At 41.3% G+C, this 22,479-nt stretch overlaps 1 protein-coding gene across 3 annotated transcripts in view; it reads right to left on the bottom strand.

The window, feature by feature from the left end:
* NTRK2 (neurotrophic receptor tyrosine kinase 2) overlaps positions 1-22,479 on the bottom strand; it is a 437,432-nt gene that overhangs the window by 175,848 nt on the left and 239,105 nt on the right. The window contains exon 14 of one of the 3 annotated variants that reach the window (XM_004381311.2): positions 21,784-21,947. The exons of the other annotated variants lie outside the window; for them this stretch is intronic. Within the exon in view, the coding sequence (XP_004381368.1) occupies positions 21,919-21,947 (29 nt within the window). The 3' untranslated portion in view covers positions 21,784-21,918. Of the gene's footprint in view, positions 1-21,783; positions 21,948-22,479 lie in introns of those variants that run through there. 3 annotated transcript variants of the gene reach the window in all.

The following is a 22,479-nucleotide window of genomic DNA, read 5'->3' as shown; positions in this document are numbered from 1 at the left end:
TTAGATGAGACAATGTATGTAAAAATACTTAAAAAAAAAAACAACACACAGTTGATTCCAACTCATGGCAACCCCACGTGTATCAGAGTAGAGCTGTGCTCCACAGGGTTTTCAGTAGACTTTTCAATTAGCAGCTGAGGGTGTTAACCACTTGGACCACCCAAGGACTCCATGAAAACGCTTAGCATGTGATAAGTCTAAAAATGTTTCCTCTCCCCTTCCCTTGCCATCACTGGTTAAGTTCTGTCAAAGTTCATCTCTAACATCTGAACCCAAGAATAACATTTTCTTCTGCTCCCTTTGTCCTGGCTGCCTTTTGTTTATACTACTAAGTATTTGGAAAGTGATGAGACTGGATTTCTTTTGTTTTCTGTTCTACTCTGTGGTTTGTCAAGAAGCTATGCACCTTAAAAAAAAAGGTTTTTGTTATTTATTGTAAAATTTATTGGAATCTTAAGCTAACAGGACACAAAACAAGATCATATGACCCTTTTGTCCCCATAACATCAAGAAAATAATTTGTAATGTTAAGTAACACTTTACAAATACTCTTTTCTCAAAGGAAAAATAAGTGGCCCCAGTCCTTCTGTAGTGTCCCAGCTTATGAGATTTTTCTACGGGGGTCCAAGCCAGAGAGCTGAAATCCATCCATATAACAAAGCAAAGCAGAGAACTGATGCCACTGTCTTGTAGGAGATTGTCATCTGAAGTCCCTGGATGCAGTGACTGTTAGCTGGCCAGAAAGAGTAACGGCACTGAAGCTTACCATTGATATGTTTGATCTTGCTGAGTAACCAATGCTTAGTACAGCTTACAGTCAAGCCGCAACAAGGTGGCCATTTTTGCTTTTGGATACCAAATCATTTGTTTCTTGAACCTCACATCATTTGGGTCCAAGGAATCCCGCCTTTATGTTGTTGGTAGGTGCCGCTGAGTCAGTTCCGACTCATAGCAACCCTATGTACAACAGAACGAAACACTGCCTGGTCTTGTGCCGTCCTCACGATCACTGTTATGCTTTATAATTACCAGTAAACCAGTTGCCATGGAGTCGATTCATTAGAATTCCATGTGTGTCAGAGCAGAGCTGTGCTCCATAAGGTTTTCAATGGCCAATATTTCAGAAGTAGATTGCCAGGCCTTTCTTTCAAGGCATCTCTGGGTAGACTCAAACCACCAACCTTTGGGTTAGCAGCCAAGCCCATTAACTAAATGATGCTAGAATATCGTTTTGGAATTCCTATAACAGCAGGAAAACTTCCCCTCCAAGGGGTGCTGAATTTCTTGCTAGTCACTTGGAAGTGAACAGGTTTGGTGGCCTTGGGCAGCTGTTTGCCAGATTCAAGCCACCAGGGGAAGGTTCAGAATGATGGCAGAAAACCTCAAGCCAATCCTAAAAATTTCTTGACCCTGAGAGCCCATTACTGACAAGTCAACTCTGCCTAATGGTGACCCCATGTGTGACACAGTAGAACTGTTCTTTAGGGTTTTCTTGGCTATAATCTTTATGGAGGAGCCCTGGTGGTACAGTGGTTAAGTGATATGGGTGTTAACCAAAAGGTCAGCAGTTCAAATCCACCAGGTGCTTCTTAGAAACCCTATGGGGCAGTTCTACTCTGTCCTGTAGGGTTGCTGTAAGTTGGAATTGACTCGACAGAAACAGGTTGTTTGTTTTTAATGGAAGCAGTTCACCAGACTTTTTTCCCATTGTGCCATTGGGTGGGTTCGAACTGCTAACCTTTAGTTTAGCAGCTGATGGCAAACTGCTTGCACCACTCAGGGACCTATCACAGTAGCTTACTAAATACTAGTTTGGGCCTTTGTAAGAACCCCTTGCATTTCTTGAAATATTAATATATTCTCCTAAAATCAAATGCATGAAGGAGTGCCATGAGTCATTGATTTTTTTTTTTTTTTTTTGATGAACCACATACATTCCACCCAAGCAAAACTTAGGAGCAGAGTCCAAGCCCACGCTGAATCTTCATCTTTTGTTCAGACTCCACACTTGTTTTACCCTCAGCAAGTTGAGACAGAAACTGAGAGCTAATGCTTTTCATTAAGGCAGGCAAGAAAAATTGCTTACCAGGTTTTACTCCTTCATCAGCCTGACTAATTATAACCCATTCACTGCTCCTTTCATACAGAGTTTTCAGATTCCAGCTCTCAAAGACACATACCACCCAGGAGACATCTGCTTCCTGGCTCACTCTGTCTCCTTTTTTATATCACCCAGTGAAAAAAGCCACAGTGGCCCAGAACACACAAGCTAAGCAAAATCTAGATGTGAGAACCGCTTTCAAGCTGGTGAGGAGTCAGGGCAAGGAGAATGTGTTGACATAAAGGTGATAGGAGACAGCGGGGTAAGAAGATGGAAAAGGGAACTCACAGCCTCTAGTGGCAAGCCTCAGATGCCTCTACTAAACAGAACAAAAATATAGCATGTGGGCTCCTTACCAAGGCGAAGGTTGGCCTGTAACAGTTTGAGGCACCAGGTCAGAGCTGGAGCTCCAGAGAGTAGCTGTGGCTTTATATTTGTTGTTGTTAGTTGCTGTCAAGTTGATTCCAACTCTTGGTGACCCCGTGTGTGCAGTGTAGAACAGCTCCACAGGGTTTTCAAGACTGTGACCTTTCAGAAGCAGATTGCCAGGCCTTTCTTCTGAGGAGCCTGTAGATGGGTTTAAACTACCAACTTTTCAGCCAGTAGTCAAGCACTTAACCACTTGTACCATGCAGGGACTGCTGGTATTACTTTTGGGTGGTGTAAATTAAGGCTTAACCTGAACACCAGAGACAGAGCAGTACCCCGGTAGCAATTACATCTCGCCAAAGCATCAAATGTTGGGCATTAAGGAGGTTAGGTGACCAACTGTTCCATTAGCTTTGGAAGCAACTTCCCGTGGATTTATGGTACCAAAAAAAAAAAAAAAAGGACCAAACTCACCATCAAGTCGATTCTGATTCATAGTGATTTATGATAAAACTGAAATCTCCCCCTCAAAGGAAAACATGAGGCTACAACTTCAATCTCATAAAGTATTATAACTATAAATCTATCCTGTGGAAATTTCTTTGGGTGAACTAGTTTAATAACAGTCCATGGCAAAATCTTAGTAGCAGTCATACATCTATGAAAGTATACCAGCTGCCACTGAGTCAATGCCAACTCATGGTGACCCCATGTGTGTCAGAGTAGAACTGCTCCATAGGGTTTCCAATGGTCGATTTTTCAGAAGTAGCCCACCAGGCCTTTCTTCTGAGGTGCCTCTGGGTGGACTTGAACAGATAACCTTTTGGTTAGCAGCTGAGCACATTAAACATTTGCACCACCTGGGGGCTCCTCCAAAGCATACAGTCTTGATCTAGAGAGTTAACATCCTATTTCATATCTACAGTGTATTCTGACCTCTCTGAAGTTCTCTTCTTTATAGATAATTTACCTGTTGGTAGAAATTTTATGGTAATACAGCATAGAAGTCTTCAAGATTGCTGTAGGAGAATCATTTTAAATACCAGATTTAAATAAATCTCATAGGAAATAACTTAGGATCCAGACCTTTTTCTTCTGAAGCTGCCCAAGCTAAGTCTTTGTACTATTTCCAGTGGGGGCTCTCACACATGCCTGCCATAATGCTTCTCAGAATTATTAAAAGTCAAAAGAGAGGATGGCCTCTATTCTGCTACAAGTTCATATCACATCTTCGATTTATTACAGCATAGAAGACCAGATGTGGTTCACATTTCAATTATGTCTTTAATATAAAGATCTAGGGCTGCTGAAACTGTGCATATGCAATACCCATTCTTCAACAGCTGTTTAATAGTCGGAGACCACGTTTCAGGGTCTTGACCTCACTATTTAATGCTCTATCCCTCTCAGTGGTTTGTCACTTGAACCTCATTTTCAAGGGATCATCAGAAAATGGGCTTCTGGTCTTTTAGGTTTCTGGTTCATGAAGCCATATTTAAAACACTAAATAATTTCTGATAGACATAACTTAATTCCATCACAGATTGTAGAACTGAGGAGCTAGAAGGGACCTCAGTGATCATCTCCATCCTGGCTATCTTAGTCATCCAGCATTGCTATAACAGAAATACCACAAGTGGATGGCTTTAACAAACAGAAATTTATTCTTACAGTCAAGAAGGCTAGAAGTCCAAATTCAGGGTGCCAGCTCCAGCGGAAGACTTTCTCTCTAGGTTGGCTCTGGGGGAAGGTCCTTGTCTTCAATCTCCCCCTGGGTCTAGGAGCTTCTCAGCCCAGGGACCCCAGGTCCAGAGGACGCACTTCGCTCCCAGCACTTCTTTCTTGATGGCATGAGGTCCCTCTCCTCTCTGTTTGCTTCTCTCTTTTATATCTCAAAAGAGATTGAATCAAGATACAATCTAATCCTGTAGATTGTGTCCTGCCTCATTAACATAACTGCCTCTAATCTTGCCTTATTAACGTTCTAGAGGTTAGGAGTCACAACACATAGGATAAATATGTCAGATGGCAAAATGGAGGGCAACTACACAATACTGGGAATCATGGCCTACCCAAGTTGACACACATTTTTAGTGGAGACAATTCAATCCATGACACTAGCTTTTCTTCAGAGTTACGAAGTGCTAGTTAGTCCACAGGAGCCCTGTGGCACAGTGGTTAATAGCTACAACTGCTAACCAAAAAGGTCGGCAGTTCGAATCCACCAGCTGCTCCTTAGAATCCCTATGGGGAAGTTCTACTCTGTCCTATAAGGTTGCTATGAGTTGGAATCAACTCAGTTGCAACTGGTTTGGTTTTAGTTAGTCCACGAGACATATTTCAGACCAGTCAAGGCAGTGCCTTCTTTCCACTGCCCTAGGCAAACTATGGAGGCCCCGGGTGGTGCAAAAGGTTAACGTGTTCGCCTGCTAACAAAAAGGTTGGAGGTTCAGATTCACCCAGAGGTGTCTCGGGAGAAAGACCTGGCGATCTACTTCCAAAAAAATCAGCCATTAAAACCCCTATGGAGCATAGTTCTACTCTGACACACAGAGGGTCACCATGAGTTGGAATCGACTTCACGGCAACTGGTTAGGCTAACTAGAAAGCAAAGAGACTGACTTTTACCATTAGTTGCGTTGCCCCACAGCCACATCCGGTATATATTTTACACATTGTACATTTAACTTTAGTGGTCTTACTTTCTATATTTAACATTTGAGAAGACACATCAATTCTGAGAAATGCTAAAAACAGTGCAGCTGCAAAGCACCATGTTTGCACTGACATATATTAAATAAAGTAAATATTTTAAATCACCCTTACTGGCACTATAGACAGTATAATTAGTGTTAAGCATCTGTGATAAATAGTGCCTAACAAATAGCTCAAGCATCATAAGCATTATGAGAAGACCACAGTTTTATTAAACACGAGAATTGCCTTTTTCCCAGTGGCTGTATCGCAAGATAATGAACTCTCTGCAAGTGGCTGCCGAGATGCAAATTCAATTTTGCACAAGACTCACAAACGCTGTGATATATTATGCTGGTAGAGACACAGCCTTCGTCTAGACAAAATGCAAAAATTTCCTCACATTCTGCAAATGTGTATAATTGGAAAATATGAAGAACAGCTAATCATCAGTATTGCATGCACGCCTGTGTCTCTGATCTTGTGGTTTAAAAAAGCCTAGTTGAAAGTTCAACTTTGCTCTTCTAGGTCTCCAGTTTCAGTTTTCAAAAGGACTACCTACAGGCAGTCCCTGGATTAGGAAAGCGTTCCATTCCTAAATCTGTCTTTAAGTTGAATTTGTACATAAATCATAATAGTTAGATATGGTAAGCATCTATTATCAGATAGTCAAATATTTGTCTTAGTATATATTATATAGTGTACCTTTCTATGCATAAAAAACATAGAAACACTTCCAGATACACTAAAACACCTTTAACATGATAATACAGCAATGATAATAATAACATTTTGAGGTGCTTAGCAAAGTAGCGCCCGTTTATTATTACGGACCACTGCATGTCCCTCGAATTTTTAATATAATAGGCTTTACGGGGGTTGGTTCGTTGCTACAGGTTGGACATTCGTAACTTAGGGATTGCCTGTATTGATATTTGTGGCCTAGAAATCACCCTAATCAGGCTGTAGAATTTACTAACTCTTCCTTGAATTTTTGCTTTCAACCGAGTGGCACGCTAGGATTTTAATTTATAAGGGCAGGTTTTACTCTACAAATGAAGCAGACACTGTCTCAGGGACAAAATGGAAGCAGCTCTGATGGTTTTATTCATTTATTTGATTTACTTCTGGTTTCTCTTACCCAATCTTATTTATGTCAAAGTAAGTTGAAGCAGAATTCATTATGTAGTGAAATGCAATTTGAACACTTTTTATTGGAATATGGTGATTCAATCATTACTCTCCTTAAGCCCCATTGTCTCCTCTTACATTATTTTGTGCAGATGAAATCACATAAAATGAAATTCCAAAGGAAATTTAAGAATTTGTGGGGAGGGATGAAATAATATCCCAATAATAGCTTATACTATGAATACTAAGTTATACAACAATTAACATTCCTATCATTTTGCATTACAACAGCATATTTTCTCTAAGGAAAATCAACTCAGTTAGCAAACTTGACTTTCTGGAGTCAACTTGATGGAACAGTAGTTTCTAATCATTCCAGTACAGAATCATCAGAAGTGCTGAGCCTCTTCTGACCTAGTGTGGGAATTTCTGCATTTTGTTGATTACGTGGATAACAATATTTACTCAGTTTTTACTGGACCTCTTCCTTTTCAAATAGGGTTTAGAAGTTTTTGCATTCTAGTAACTTTATGAAATGCTTCTGAAAAAAATAAATAAGGAAATGTTTCTCTATCTACTATTTGTTTACCTGCTTCACTGTGTCAGTTTTATCATTTGGGTATACAGGCAATCCTCGACTCATTTTTTTCCAGTTGCCATAGAGTCGTCTCCAACCTATGGCAACCCCATGTGTGTCAGTGTAGAACTGTGCTCCATAGGGTTTTCAATGGCTGATTATTCAGAAGTCGATCACCAGGACTTTCTTCTGAGGTACCTCTGGGTGAGTTTGAACCTTCAACCTTTTGGTTAGCAGCCAATTGCATTAACCATTTACACCACCCAGTGACTCCCCTCAACTGATACCAGCAAACCAAATCCATTGCTGTTGAGTCAATTCTGACTCACAGTGACCCTATAGCAACCCTACAGGACAGAGTAGAACTGGCCCATAGGGTTTCCAAGGAGCGGCTGATGTATTTGAACTGTCGACCTTTTGGTTAGTAGCCAAGCTCTTAAGTCACTGCACCATCTCAACTTGTAAGTGGGTCTAAATTATCAAAGTCCGTTTCCATGTTGATTGTTTACAAAGGGAACTATTTCCTCATGGAAACCTTGCACTTGGTCCTTAGGATGATAAGATTGCCCTTAAATGCCTGTTAAACTATGCTACTCTACCCTCCTAATCATAATTTCTGTGTCTTGACCCACCATGAATGAAATATTTCCATGTTTAGAAACCTATAACAGCTATATGGGTTGTCGGCAAACCAAAGAGCGTAGCCAAAGTATCAGTAAAGAAGGCAGGGCCAGCGAAACCTCACCGACAACTAAGGACAAGTCTGTCTCTAGAGAGCTTGATGCCTCACCTCACCCAGCTTCATGTCCTTCCAGATGAGAACCTTCCACGGTGGGTCTGGCCTGGAGCAATGAGCTCTAAACTCTAACTTGAAGGGGCTTCTTAATGCTTACTCTCTGGCCTCATGTCTAGCAATTCTAATTTGAAGAGATCTTGGTTGAGATGCAGGGATTTGGCTCTTAGAAAGCATCTCCAGTGATTATTGCCAAAAATAAAAAAAACTAAAACAAAAGCCACAGTCAACACAGTGAGACGTAAAGATCGAAAGGCTTTTGCTTGCTGATGACTGCTAACAGCTGGCTGGCTGGCTAGAGGATGCAGGGTCAAGGGTAAATAGATACAGGTCTCCTCCCTCAGTGGTGTCCTCCAGCTAAGTTGGTATTTGAGAAGAAACAGGCTGGAAAACGCCTCTGACAAAAGGCCACTGGGTGACTCTTACATCTCCTCCCGAAGCAATGAAGCTGTCAGTGGGTGGCTCCCCATCAAAGATGAGGGCCTTGAGACACCGGCCTTCACCCTTTGGAATCATTCTCCCCCATGTTGTCTTCAGGAAACACACACTCCTTCAGTTGTTTAGAGTGAAAAAAGTACCTTGATAGAATGGGAGGGGATTTGGGGATTTAAATTATAGGCAAAATGAGAAAGTTGTAGATACGCCATCTCTAGTTAAATTTGATAAATTTCTACTATAAACTGCCCTCAAATCATTTATGGGTCTCTGTCTCTCTCTCTGAGTGTGTCTGTGTGTGTGTGTGTGTGTGTGTGTGTGTGTGCTGGGGAAGAAGGGAAGAAGATGGGCTACACGGCTAGACAGAGGCAGAGAGAGAGATGGGCGCTGGTATAGTCTGTGCTTAAGAAAACACACCAGGGAGTCAGACAGCCTGGATTTAAATCCTTGTTGTTTTTCTTACTAGCTGCATGTTCTGGGGTGAGTTGCTTCTCTGTGCCTTAATTTCCTTCATCCGCAGGATTAAAATAACAATAGTACCTATTACATTGGGTTATTGTGTAAATTAAATGAGACAAATCTTTAATAAAGCACATTGAACAGTGGTTGGCATGTATTGACTAAATAATAAGTATTCATTGCTATTATTGTGTCAGTGATAAAATTAAACCTTGGTTGCTAACATTCACTAATCAAGTTCTTAGCTTCCTGATCCAGTTTATACAGTTAGCACAAATTTTGGGGGTCTAGGCCTTGGTTCACGGGGCAGTGGTGGTTCAGTGGTAGAATCTGTGCCTTCCATGAGAAGACCTGGGTTCTGTTCCCAGCCAGTGCACCTCATGTGCATCTGAGGCTTGCGTGTTGCTATGATACTGCACCAATTTCAGTGGCGCTTCCAGACTCAGACAGACTAGAAAGAAAGGCCTGATGATCTACTTCAATCAGCCATTGAAACCCTATAGATCACAACAGTCCGATGCACAACCAATCATGGGGATGGCACAGGACCGGGCAGTGATTTGTGTGTTGTGCAGGGGGTCACCACGAGTCGGGGTCAACTGGATAGCAGCTAACAACAACAAAAGGCCTTGATTCATTCAAATCTCTCATATTAGTCCCAGGAAGGAGCCATCTGACACACCTCCCTGCGCCTTACACAGAACCTTCTGAGTTTCTTTTCAACAACAAAGCTTTCCACTCATCTTTCCCAGCTGTCCCTTCTTGGCCTCTGAGTCTCAAATCTTTCCAAAAACCACTGCTTTCGCTCACAGAAGGGACACTCTGTTCTACTTTTTCCAAAATTGCTCTGCTTTTAGATTTCACATCCCTCCTTCTTTGGTCTCCTAGAAGTCTCTACCTGCCTCTCTTGTTGCCAATTCTTCTCCAAACAAAAGTCACCTCAAAATTAGGCTTGTCATATAGGCCTCCTGAGGAATGATTCTCTCAAAATACAAAACATAAAATGTTAGCATACCTGAAACCCAGTTTAAAAACCAGACAGAAGAATTCTCAGAATGCAAATGACTTAAGAGATGGAAACAGAAAGAATAGGGAAAAAAGATTTAAGCCCCACAGTAAACAGACCTGGCCGTGCCCATAGAGGTAGACGATATGCAATTCAAATGAAAAGAAGCCTGAACTTCCGCTCCTAACAGAATTAGAGGAAAATGTAACTTATTAGCCATGCCTGAATCTCAGGGATGCAGAGATGTATTTTCTCCCCAAAGCTATAACAGCAGATCATTCATTCACTTGTTCATTCATTTGTTCCACACATATTTATTATGCACCTACAATGTCCTAGGAGCCCTGGTGGCACAGTCGTTAAGAGCTCGGCTGCTAACCAAAAGGTCGGCATTTCGAATTCACCTGTCGCTCCTTGGAAACCCCGTGTGGCAGTTCTACTCTGTCCTATAGGGTCGCTATGAGTCAGAATCGACTTGATGGCAACAGGTTTTGGTTTCTCAATGTCCTAGCACTGTTCTAGGAGCTGGAGATATCAAAGCACTTTTTGTCCATTGAACAGCCTATGATTAGGAACTTAGAAAATTATCAATAGGGATTTATTTGCATCTGCGATTTCCTGTATCATTTGATGACTACCACTGAATTTCCCAGTAAGATTGACTTCCTGATTATGCATTCATCGTGTAACAGAGATATATGATTATAAATTTGAATTTTTATTCCCAGCCCTTCTGTCCCCTCATTACTAAGGGCTGCAGATAGTCTTATGAGTCAGAGATTTGTTTTATTTCATTTCACTGGAAACATTTTCCAGATTGGCAAATGTACCTTCTTACATGCAAAAACAAACACATACAACCCCTCCCTCCAGGGCAGCAAAAGGCTCATCAAATTCTCTCTTTGGAAATATTTCAACCTCTTTTCTCGAGTCTCATTCTAATTAGTCTCTCATTCTTGGGCTGTGCTTCCACAAACCCCAAAAGGCTGTCTGAGTTCAGCAGCTTTGTACTAATATATTCATGTGGGTTCAGGGGGCTGGAAAATCTTTAGAAAATAATATTTTGATTACATTATTATTGATTGTGATGGACTTTGAACTGCAATTGAATAATTCATATCCCAATTCTGGTCTTTTCTAAATTATCAAGATAATTAAGAGTAAACACTGGGTTAGAAAAGCAGTATTCATTTTGGCCAACCTCATCATTCTAACTCATCCGCCATTATCAAGTCCAGTGAAGAATTGTGATAATGACATTTTCAGAAAGCACATATTACTGGCGGCACAGAGGTTAAGAGCTCAGCTGCTAACCAAAAGATTGGCAATTTGAACCCACCAGCTGCTGCTTGGAAACCCTGTGGGGTAGTTCTACTCTCTCCTAGAGGGTCACTATGAGTCGGAATTGACTCGACAGCGATAGGTTTTTATTAAATGACTAATATGAGGTATTACCCACATATACAAATCTATGTAAGCTTAGGTACCTGGCACAAAATAGATGCTCAAAGATATCAACTGCTGATGCCCCCTTGGCCTTGTAAATCTCCTAGATGCATGTTCCTCCTGTGGAAGAAATGCCATTTATCGACGCTGACTTAGGTTTTTAAAAAGATTTCCTAAAGGCTAAAGGCTAAAGAGCTACAACTACAATTTTGACTCCTTTCAATTAGCCAGTTTGAAAACATGGACCTTTGTACTGACAACTTAAGAACATGTCATAGAGGGTGGGCCAGAGGAGTGTCTCGTCTGTCCTATGAGAGGTTCACAGACTGATGTCAAGGTTGGCTCTACAGAACGGCTGGTGAGAGGCTTGCATTCCCTTGGTCTCCCTGGGACAGGATGACCTGGGCAGGTGCTGCAGGAAGCTCAAAACCCACAGCAATGCCTAAGGAAACTCAATAAACCTGTGTACTTCCATTTGCTCATGAACACCCTCGGCACTCGCTGAACTCTATCTTTTGACAAAATGGACATCAAGTTCACCTAGGAAATGTAATGTGCTGCTTTCAGAGAAATCAAGACATTCAAAAAAAGTCCGAGGTCTATGGTATAGGACGCTTTTACTAGAGTTTTCTGAAATACAACAAAAAAAAGGGCAAACTTTGCAGATAAGTGTTGGCAAAAGAAAAAAAAAGGTGGCATTTTACGTGACTTTAATTAGTAAAAAATAAAATAAGGATCTATTAAGCATGATTGGAGCCCTGGTGAAGCAGTGGTAAGAGCTCAGCTGCTAACCAAAAGGTCAGCAGTTCCAATCCACCAGCTGCTCCTTGGAAACCCTATGGGGCAGTTCTACTCTGTCCCATAGGGTCGCTATGAGTCAGAATCCACTTGATAGCAATGGGTTTGGTGTTTTTTCGTTTTTGTTTTTTTTAATTCATTATTACTTATTATTTCTGGTAATTACTCTACTGAGAGAGGAAAGATCGCTACTGCCCAGATGAACACGGTATTGCCATCATCACACTACAGAATGGGCATTGTATTCTGCTCACTAGCTGGCTCCTCCCTCCTCAAACATTAAGATCACTACCCGCCATCTGGGCATCCCTTGGCCTTCATTTTTGAAGGTTAATATATTCTAGCATAGCTTGAAAAACCCACATGAAAGAAAGGCGCAATACCAACACCATAATTCCTCTTGCCAAATGAGAAAATTGTGAGATATTGTTTATGGAAAAGAACAGCAGCAGCACTAGACCAGGAAGAGCCCAAGACCTCAGGAAGCAGATGTGGATTTGAATACTCTCCCATGTGCTAGGTGTGTCAGTTAGGTTAGTTATTTTCCCTCCTGAAACCCTAGGTGGTGCAAATGGTTAACAGGCTCAGCTGTTAACCAGAAGGTTGGAGGTTCAAGTCCACCTAGAGGCACCTTGGAAGAAAGGTCTAGCAATCTACTTCTGAAAAGTCATCCATTGAAATCCCTGTGGAGCACAGCTCTACTCTCTGACACATAGGGGGTTGCCATAAGTCAGAATCAATTTAATGGTAATTGTTTTATTTTTTTTCCTCCTAACCTCTCTGAGCCTCAGTTTTCTCATCTGTAGAATAGGGTAATGATACATACTCTGCAGCACTGTTGTGGAGATTAAAAAAAATTTTTTTTTAATGTGAAAATACAATCCCTAGGACCTAGTACATCAAAGCAGTCCATACTGGTTATTTAAAAATAAAGACTGCAACATGACATTAAGCCTTCGTCAAAACTCATACGACCATACAACAGAGTGTGAACTCCAGGGTAAACCATGAACTTTACTTAATAATAATGTAACAGTATTGGTTCATCAACTGTAACAAATACGAAAGATGTTGATAATAGAAACAGTGTGCAGAGGGGAGGGGAAGTATGTGGGAACTCTCTTACTTTCTGCATAATTTTTCTGTAAACCTAAAACTGTTCTAAAAAATAAAGCCCATTTTAAAAAATAGAGAATGCAGACATTATGAAAGGGGTTATGACATTAAGTAATAGGCTACGTGAAAATGGAGCATTTTAAGTCTCAAATATTGTATCAATATTTTAGCATATGCAGTGCAATAACTCCTGATGTGGGGAAATAAAGAAATAGCTAATAAAGTTCCAAAAAAGAATTTCACTTTTTTTTTTTTAATCTCATCCAATTGTTTCCCCTAGATTATTTTTTAGATTTGCTAGGAATGTCCCCTGACCCTCTTATATTTTTCAAAAGAATCTCTTCTTTTGGGGGGCAGCCACCTTCATTTGCTCCCTCTGGAATCTCACATACAAAAAAGAAAAAAATGCAGTGAGGATAGAGAAGCACATGTCTGTGCAGATATCTCAGTAGAGAACGCAAGATAGTTAATGCTGGAGATGCTGAGACAGGCCGAGTGAAAGGGAGTCAGGGACCTGTATCTCCCGGAACAGATGGGGTGGGGATGAGGAAGGACAGTTAGACCAGGAATGCAGGCAGGGAGAGAAGACTGAAAGATAATCAGCTCAGCAGTTAATGTATACAAAACTGAGCTTTGCCAAGGCCAGAAGTTTACACAAGATCCAGGCTACAAGGAGCCCTGAGTCCAGGCCTGAGCTGGGGTGAGGCGAGTAAGATTCCCACCTTGTACCCAAAATCTAAGGGTATGCTAAAAACTCAGTAATCAAGATAAATAATACTTGAATGCAACACTTTAAAAAAAAAAAAAAAAAACTCAATCCAAAAACCCATGATGAAAAAATATCAAAATTTTAAATAAAGACAAGGTCTGAGCCTGCACTGGAATGAATCACCTCACTCGCCTCACCCTACAGATCCACTTTTATTTAAAATTTTGATATTTTCTTCATAGATTTTTTTTGCATTGTTTTTAATTTTTAAAAAAATATTGGATTAAAATATTATCTACCTTGATTACTGAGATTTTTTGGTGTCCCCTTAAATTTGGGGCTGGAGGAGCGTGCTCATTTGTCCTGTGCCGGCCTGAGTGAAGACCGACCTGCGAGAAAGCCTAGAGGGGCTGCTTCCGAGCTAAATGAGAGCAAATGGGGACACCTTCTAGATGGGCTATACGTAGAGCTTTTAGGAATCCCAGCACTGAATTATGCTGTCAAGTCTTCGTAAGAACAGTTATTTGCAGGTGACAAAAATAGGCAACAAAGACCACAGATCCGATACTCTTATCTTTATTAGTATACTTGTTTGGCTCTGAATGATCAACTACATCACAAATTCCAATACAACAGATCTCATTTTCATGAAAATGTCAATATAATAAAGAATTCCAAGCTCTACTGATCAGTCATACATATGTACATACAACCCCTAGAGTTTTTGAACATAGAAACCAAGTCCCTTTTTACGTCCACTCTGTTGCATCAAATATGAGAGAGAGGAATCAAGTTCAGCAACATTTTTGCCATCAACAGAGCCCCGTCCCCATTCCACCCCAGCAGAACACGGTGCAGCATCTAAGAGCTGAACTGCTGAGACCAGCACTACAAGGCACCTGGCAGTGCACCCAGTCAGTAATAGGCTCAATGCCCAATGGGAAAGCAGGGAGACTTTAGAGCGAGGATCACAGAAAACACCCAGATGCTGGGTCCATTAGCAGAATAGTCTCCTTAGGAAACATCAACCCATATGTACCCACACAAAGTCCCCTTTCTCCAAAAGGAGGCAGAGGATATGAGGACCATATGAATCAATCCCCCAGCACAACAGACCCCCTCCAGAGCTCTGCCCACACACTGAAGCCCTTTCCCATGCTAGGCAAGAGAAGGAGCAAAGATCCTCAATAACATGGATCTTCTCAAACAGAAAAAGAGGAGCTCTGGGATTTTAACACCAAGAACTGTGCTGACATGCTAGCAATGAGACCCAAATCTGGCTAAGATTCACTTTAATTAAAAACTTGGGATAGCATTTGTAGGAAACAGCAGAGTATACATAAAAGTCCAAAGGAAAAGCCTGATTGAGGATATGCCCAATAATCTTATTCCTTTTGCTACTTGGCCATGGTCTTCTTCTCCATAGCTTAGGATTTCAGAAATCTAATGCTAACTGAAAGGTTGGCAGTCCAAACCCACCAGCCACTCCATGGGAGAAAGATGTGGCAGTCTGCTTCCATAAAAATTTACAACCTTAGAAACCCTATGGGGCAGTTCTACTCTGTCCTATAGGGTCACTACGAGTGGGAATCAACTCGGCAGCAATGTGTTTTTCTTCCCCCCTTGGTTTAAGATATAGCTACCCATCATCAATATCTTTCTAATAAAATTAATGTTTTCCAAACCAATGTTGATAAAGGTCTAAGTAGGGGCCAAAGAAAACCAAATCCTCCATTTAAATAGAGGAATTTTATCATCACCTCAAAGCAAAGGCTCTTAAAAGGAGAGAAGCACCCCAAAATTGCACCTTCTGACAGAGCACTTGGCTCTTGAGAAAGAAAAAAACAACCCTCTCTACATAAGGCTCAAACAGCTATACATATTCTTAATTGTTTCCATGGATATCAGGAAATGGCATTAATGGAACTAGGAAGAAATGTGATCATCATTAGCATCATGATTCCCAAATCCCAGTATACAGAGTAATGAATGGAGGATGGCAGAGCAAAACAGGCAAAGGAATTAATCCTGTACTTATGGGCCAGAGAAAGTAAACCCAGGATAGAAAGAATGTGTTAAACCAGTTAGTTCCACTGGCTGGGTACTCTATTTAAAAAAAAAGAAAGAAAGGTTGCCGTTGAGTAGACTTCAACTCAGAGCAACCCTATAGGACAGAGTAGAACTGCCCCATAGGGTTTCCAAGGCTGTAAATCTTTAAGGGAACAGACTGCCACATCTTTCTCCCGTGGAGCAGCTGGTGGGTTCAAATCCTTTGATTAGTAGCTAAGTGTTTAACCACTGTGCCACCAGGGCTCCTACTCTATTAATACCAAAAAGAACCAAACCCTCTGCCGTCGAGTTGATTTTGACTCACAGCGACTCCATAGGACAGGATAGAACTGTCGCATAGTGTTTCCAGAGACTGGCTGGTAGATTCGAACTGCCATCCTTTTGGTTAGTAGCCAAGCTCTTAACCACTGGGCCACCAGGGCTCCTACTCTATTAATAGAAGGTAAGAATATGAGTTCTATCCCTGGGTAAACTAGTTAAATATCCCTCTGTTCCTTATAATCAGACTACAGGCCAACGTACTTGCAAAAGTAAACTTTTTGCAGGGAGGGGTTGGAGTATTGGTCTTCAAAATATAAATGGATCTGAAATCCATAATTTCTGTAGAAAAACAACTCAAATGGTTGGTCAGAGGTGCCTTCTTTTCTTACTTTTATAAGCAGGCATATCATGTAATCTTCTCTAGTGAAGATATTCCCTGGAGAATAGCTCTTTTGATATAATTGGATAGTGTAGGATTTTATCCTGTCCCATCTATATCAATTGCTTTATTGGAACATTAGGAATATGGCACTCAGTCTAAATGTCATCATTATCTGATAATGAGCTTGTGTTCCACTCTAATGCACCCAGAAGGTCAATGGCATGGTTAAGTAAATGTGCTAAATAATAGCAATGGATATAAAAAATGTTGATATATACCCATATTCTTAGCACATACAGTAACTAATAAGAATAATATAGAAACTAGACATTAGATGATTGTTTTCTTTCTAGGATGCCCCCTGCCCTTTGGTTCAAAATCACACCACTTTAATCTTTTACAAATTATAGATGGTGCAAACGGTTTGCACTCAACTACTAACCTAAAGGTGCTGCGGAAAAAAAGTCCTGGCAATCTGCTTCCACTAAGATAACAGCTGTGAAAACCCTATGGAGCAGTTCTACTCTGTAACACATGGGGTTGCCAGGAGTCAGAATCAACTTAATGGCAATAGGTTTATTATTATTATTATTATTTTGGTTTTATTTGTTCTGGACTAATTTTTATAATCTGTCGATCTTTAACATCACTGTGCAAAATACCAACACTGACATACTATTGTATGTCATACAATGCTTGCCAGATCCCCAGTCTAGGTCTAGATGCCTGAAATATCAGAAGAGGAAGACTTTCATGATGAAAAATCTAGTGGTGGAAGGGGTCTCTGGACAGATGACTACACCAAGTTTAGGTAAGGCTGAATGTCCAAAGGGAGACTCCAGTTCATCAGAGACACTTGCACAGCCCAGGGATCCTGGGTGCAACAAAAGTATCCCTAAATATTGGGAAATATATCAACTATAACTAGCCTGGTCCTAAACCCAGCACACCCAGCAACCTGAAAGGAGCCATCTAGCTGGGTTGAAGCGCTAAGAGATAAGAAGCAATCATCCCACTCTGCTTCAGGTAAGCAACAAGATACATACATTTGGAGTCATCTAGAGTGTTGGCCCTACACAAGAGCCCTTAGCCTGCCATGACAGAACAAGGGAGCCTCGTACTTCCTGAGTCTTCCCAGACCACAACAGTGGCCTCATCTCCTCAGTGATGTTCATCACATGACAACTGAGCTCCTCTGGAGTTTAGGAGCCTCACAGACCAGACATGACGTGGCCAACCACATCCAGTTCCCCAGCTCTGTCTTAACCCCTGCGTACCACCAAGCAAATATGAAATATGAAACTGACGATAATACACCAAATGTGCTTCCGACACAATCCACCAAAAGTGAACCATTACTAAAATATGAATAAGGCCCAGTATAAACAAAGGCAAGGGCACAAGCAGTTAGACTTTCTAGCACAAGAGATTCATTCACAAAACCATGGAAGGTCATATATCCAAATAAGATTATCAGCGATTATCTCCAACTGGTAAAATTGCAGGTGATCGTTTATTTCATCTTTGTCCCTTAACGTTTTCCAAATTCTCTACAATAACCTATGTTATTTATTTTTATTTTAAAATGTCTCATTTTAGGGCACCTGAAGGCATTTTGGAGCCCTGGTGGCACAGTGGATAAGAAGTTGGCTGCTAATCAAAAGGTCAGCCATTCAAATCCACCAGCCACTCCTTGGAAACCCTATGGGGCAGTTCTACTCTGTTCTATGGGTCGCTATGAGTCAGAATTGACTTGTCAGCAATGGTTTTTCTTTTGTTTTTTTTTTGAAGACATTTTGGGTTAAGTAAGACTTAATTCTGTATTGAAGCAAAAATCATCATGTTTGTACCAACAAAGGAGAACAACTCATTGTCATTTGCCCAGGACTGTCCTGGTTTTAAAAGGGAATGTTCTGCATCTTGGGAAACTTCTCAGTCCTAGGTAAACCAGGACAGTTTGCTTAATAGTGACATGACTATTTCCTTTGGACCACATGTACCGCCTTCCTGATTTTCCCCTCCCTGAGGGAAGACAAGCATTCACCACCAGCAGAAGCACTCTCTCACCAAGGGGAAGCAAACCCAGATGAAGGCAGCATCATTCAGTTCCCCTTCGGGCCACCGTCTCATTCTTCCGAGGCTGCTCCGCTCCATTTAGGAGCTGAGTCTGTGAAGTGTGATTGCCCTCATGCTTGGCTACCAGGTTGAACTAAGAAGTAGTTTCACCTCAATTCTTTTCTGTCCATGGTTTACAGCAAATTCTTCTTACCTGCCTTTAAAGAGCATTAACAACTAACAAGAAATAGGAGGGAGTAGTGGTGGTTCAGTGGTAGACTTCTTATCTTCCATGCAGACCCAGGTTTGATTTCCAGCCACTGTGCCTCATGCACAGCCACTATCTGTCTGTCAGTGGAGGCTCATGTGTTGCTATGATGCTGAACAGGTTTCAGTAGAGCTTCCAGACTAAGATGCAGTAGGAAGAAAAGCCTGGAGATCTATTTCCAAAAATCAGACAATGAAAACCTGATGGATCACAACAGCCTGATCTGCGACCAATCATAGGGATGGCACAGGATTGGGCAGCATTTCATTCTGTTGGCCATGGAGTCTCCATGAGTCGGGGACCTACTTGAAGGCACCTAACAACAGCAAGAAGAAAAAAGAAGACAAAAACAAAAGCACTACAACATTCAGTGAGCGCGAAGGGCGGCATGAGTATGCCTCATGAGGGGAGCCGGCATGATGAGTAATCTGAGAAGAGGCTCAACAGTGGTGGGCTACCCTCTTGAGCTGGCAGAATAGTAAAGACAGGGAAAATCTGCATGTCTAGGGAGAAAATCTACACTGTGCTGGAATAGCTGCCATAAAGGATTGAGCATCACATAGAAGAAAAACTCCAACGGTGCCGTCTCCACCTTACCACAGGCAACACTCAATTGTTCAAAGCCTCTGGGTAGCAGGAGCTTCTTAGCAGCATAAGAGGTTCCTCTGCCTTTGTGTTTGCTGAGCTGATCTTGGTCCACAATCTGCCAGCACATGCAGGAGTGACCAACCCGAAACCAGAGTGGAGGTACAGCTCGATTAGAGTAATAGTGCTGGTGAACACACTCCAGTTGGGCTGGGCCTTGGGAAATCCCTAGAACAAATGCAGTAGAATCCTGCATCTGCTGGGATGCTCCCAGGGCATCACCGACGATTTGGTGAAATTTTACTGAAATGTCTGATGCATGTGGGATGCATAACTCCATCTTGGATGGCTGATGATGTGGAAGAACAGTCTTCAGACTATCACTTTGATTGGTTCTCCAACCTAAATTCACAGCCAATTTCCCTTTTCAGCTGTCAAGTGTAGGGTTGGAGTATTTTCTCCAGCAGTCTATATATCCTATAAAAACTAGTTGTCATCGAGTCAATTTTGACTCATGGAGACCCTTGTGTGTCAGAGTAGAACTGTACTCCATAGGGTTTTCAATGGCTGATTTTTCTGAAGTAGATCACCAGGCCTTTCTTCTGAGGCACCTCTGGGTGGACTTGAACCTCCAACCTTTCGATTAGCAGCCAAGCTCATTAACCATCTGTACTACCTAGGGATGCCATATTTCCTATAATCAGGTGGTATTTACTTTTGATAACAATAACACCCAGTGATCAAATGCTAATAAAATAATTTCTCCTATTTTTCTTAGTTGTGAATGTATTTGAAGCTGGTTTTCTAGCAAATCTTCATCTTAGTGAAATTTATAACATAGCTTACATTTTAAACGTAATTATGCAGCATGTATTCACTTACTTTCTTCTGAGGAACTCAAGTTGCTTTTTAAAGCATTATTTGATATCTTCTTCTCATCTTCTCTGTAGACGAAAAGGGAATATAATATCAAATTGTTACAGCTCGCAGTGGAAGACTATGGCACCAAAAGGAGAAAGAATTGGACTGGGCCTACAGAATTACAGCAATGTACCATGAGGATCCCCATGGGACAAGTCATCAACCCATTGTGCCATAAACAAAGCAATATCTAAGGATCCTAAAATACCTGCCTTCTCTCTGTCCTAACACTCAAACGCTGGGTAGAATGGACTTTGCTTATTTTTAAAGTGCAGACCATGGCCTTCAAAGGCATATAAACAGTTCCCCAAACAGCTGTTAGTTGGTCAATTAAATGTTTAGAAGAAAATATGCTTTTGAAAGACCAATTAATTGACAAGTGAGAGAAGAAAGTGCTAAGGCAATAATTTCTACCTATTTATAAATCCAATTCCTGACCATCAAAATACACCATAGCTATACAATTGCACTTAAGTTTGAACATAACCTTGGGTAACTCTCCGGGCCCTCATCTTTTCATCTAATGCACTTCTGGGTCCTGGATGCAATTCAGAATTTTTGCTAGTGTGGACTCAAAATAATGTCGCAAATACATTCAAAAATCTCTGCACTTCTGTGAAAAATGTCACCTTTGTTCCCTTCCCTTGTTGGTGGTACAATGACAATGTAGATATGGCAGTCGAGGGGAGCAAGATCAGTGCCCTGCACAATATATTCAACTACTACTAAAATACTCCCTCCCTTTATAACATCTTATTTCCTTAGTTCTAGCTGGTCTATGAATCTGTGCTTATCTACCTAATTGCCTAATAAGTACACAGGATCAATGAGAAAACACACACACATACATACACAGAGACAAACACACACGTGAACTATAATACCTGGAGAAGTATGGCACATTCTGGAGGAATTCCATAAATACTCATTTCATTGGAAATGGAATCAAAGTGGAAAAAGGTCAGAATTCTTTATATGCATCTGCCACAGGGAATCACCAGCCCTAGGTATACACAGAGGGCATGCTGTGCAAGGGTGAACATACACAGGTACATATTCAGAAACAACTCTAATTTAATTCAGGCCCTAGTTCTAGGACTCCAGCTAATTTACAAGGCTGCTCTAGGAAAGACACAATTTTAGGGACAACATTAAGTCTATGGCATTTGCTTTCCTGCAGGAGAAGATATAACACATTCCCACCATTCAAGAGGACCCAAAACTGATGATCTGCGCGTTTTGCTGGTTAGTTTTGTTCTTTATTTCAGCTCAGAAGGTGTATTTCCATTGGACCCTGCCAGAAACTTTCTCAGCAGTCAAGGAGATGATTGCAGCACAGCTGCCCTTGAACCAAGTTTGTAAATCCTACTGGGAAACCACCCCGAGATGTCAGGTGGCGTGGTTTTCAGACACATCTAAACAGACTAGTTGAATTAAAGACCAACTCCAGATTGGATGTTGCTGAGCTCATCAGCTCCATCTTGCCATCCTGATTGATTGAGGAGATGGGTCTATAGTTAAAGCGGTATGGCACTTGGAGGGGTTAGTCATTAGAGCACATAGCTTTGTCTTTGGAAGGCAACTTCTTGCTTGGCTAGGTTATGGAAGCTAAGGAGTGACGTCAAGATGCTGTCGGGCCAGAATTTGCAGATAACCATAGAACTCTTCTCCTCCATCAGGCATGGATTTAGCCTCCTTTAGTTCCTGCAGTGACACAGGAGCCTCCAAATACCAAATTATTATCAGGCGGTCTTGGGGGAACCTCTGGGCCCTGCAATAAAGTAGACAAACTTGCTATTGGAAAGTGCTCGGGAGCAATTCAGCCCTGATCAGATTGCTCTAAAACCCTGCAAACAATCTCTGGACTTTGTCTATGAAAACCTCACTTAGTTTCTGATGGTGAGAAGTCCTTCAGGGGACACAATTTATCATCATCCTTCATTTAGCTCCACATCTTATGCATCATTTAAAGAAATCTCGTTTGATCATGTTTTTTGGTTTGTTTTGTTTGTTATTTTGTTTTTAAAGCAAAGTTATGCAACTATCAAGGCTCCATCATTTTTAACAAGCCACTTCTGAGCCCTGTCTGTAACATAAGGTATTTGCATTAAATGTCCTTTAAGGTCTAACTCAGGGATCACAAATAGGTGAAGTCTATGGATCAAACCTGACTCATGCTGATGTATCTTATTTATCCTACCCAGTGTTTTAAAACTTGGGGAATTCACATCATAATCCCAGGTCCACTTTCAGCACAGCCTTCACTTCTCCATATTGTTTTTCTGATCGAGCCCTTTTCATAT

Source organism: Trichechus manatus, unplaced genomic scaffold (assembly GCF_000243295.1).
Source record: "Trichechus manatus latirostris isolate Lorelei unplaced genomic scaffold, TriManLat1.0 scaffold00082, whole genome shotgun sequence".
Taxonomy (NCBI): Eukaryota; Metazoa; Chordata; class Mammalia; order Sirenia; family Trichechidae; genus Trichechus; species Trichechus manatus.
Note: the sequence above shows the minus strand (reverse complement) of the source record. Positions and strands in the feature narration are given on the sequence as shown.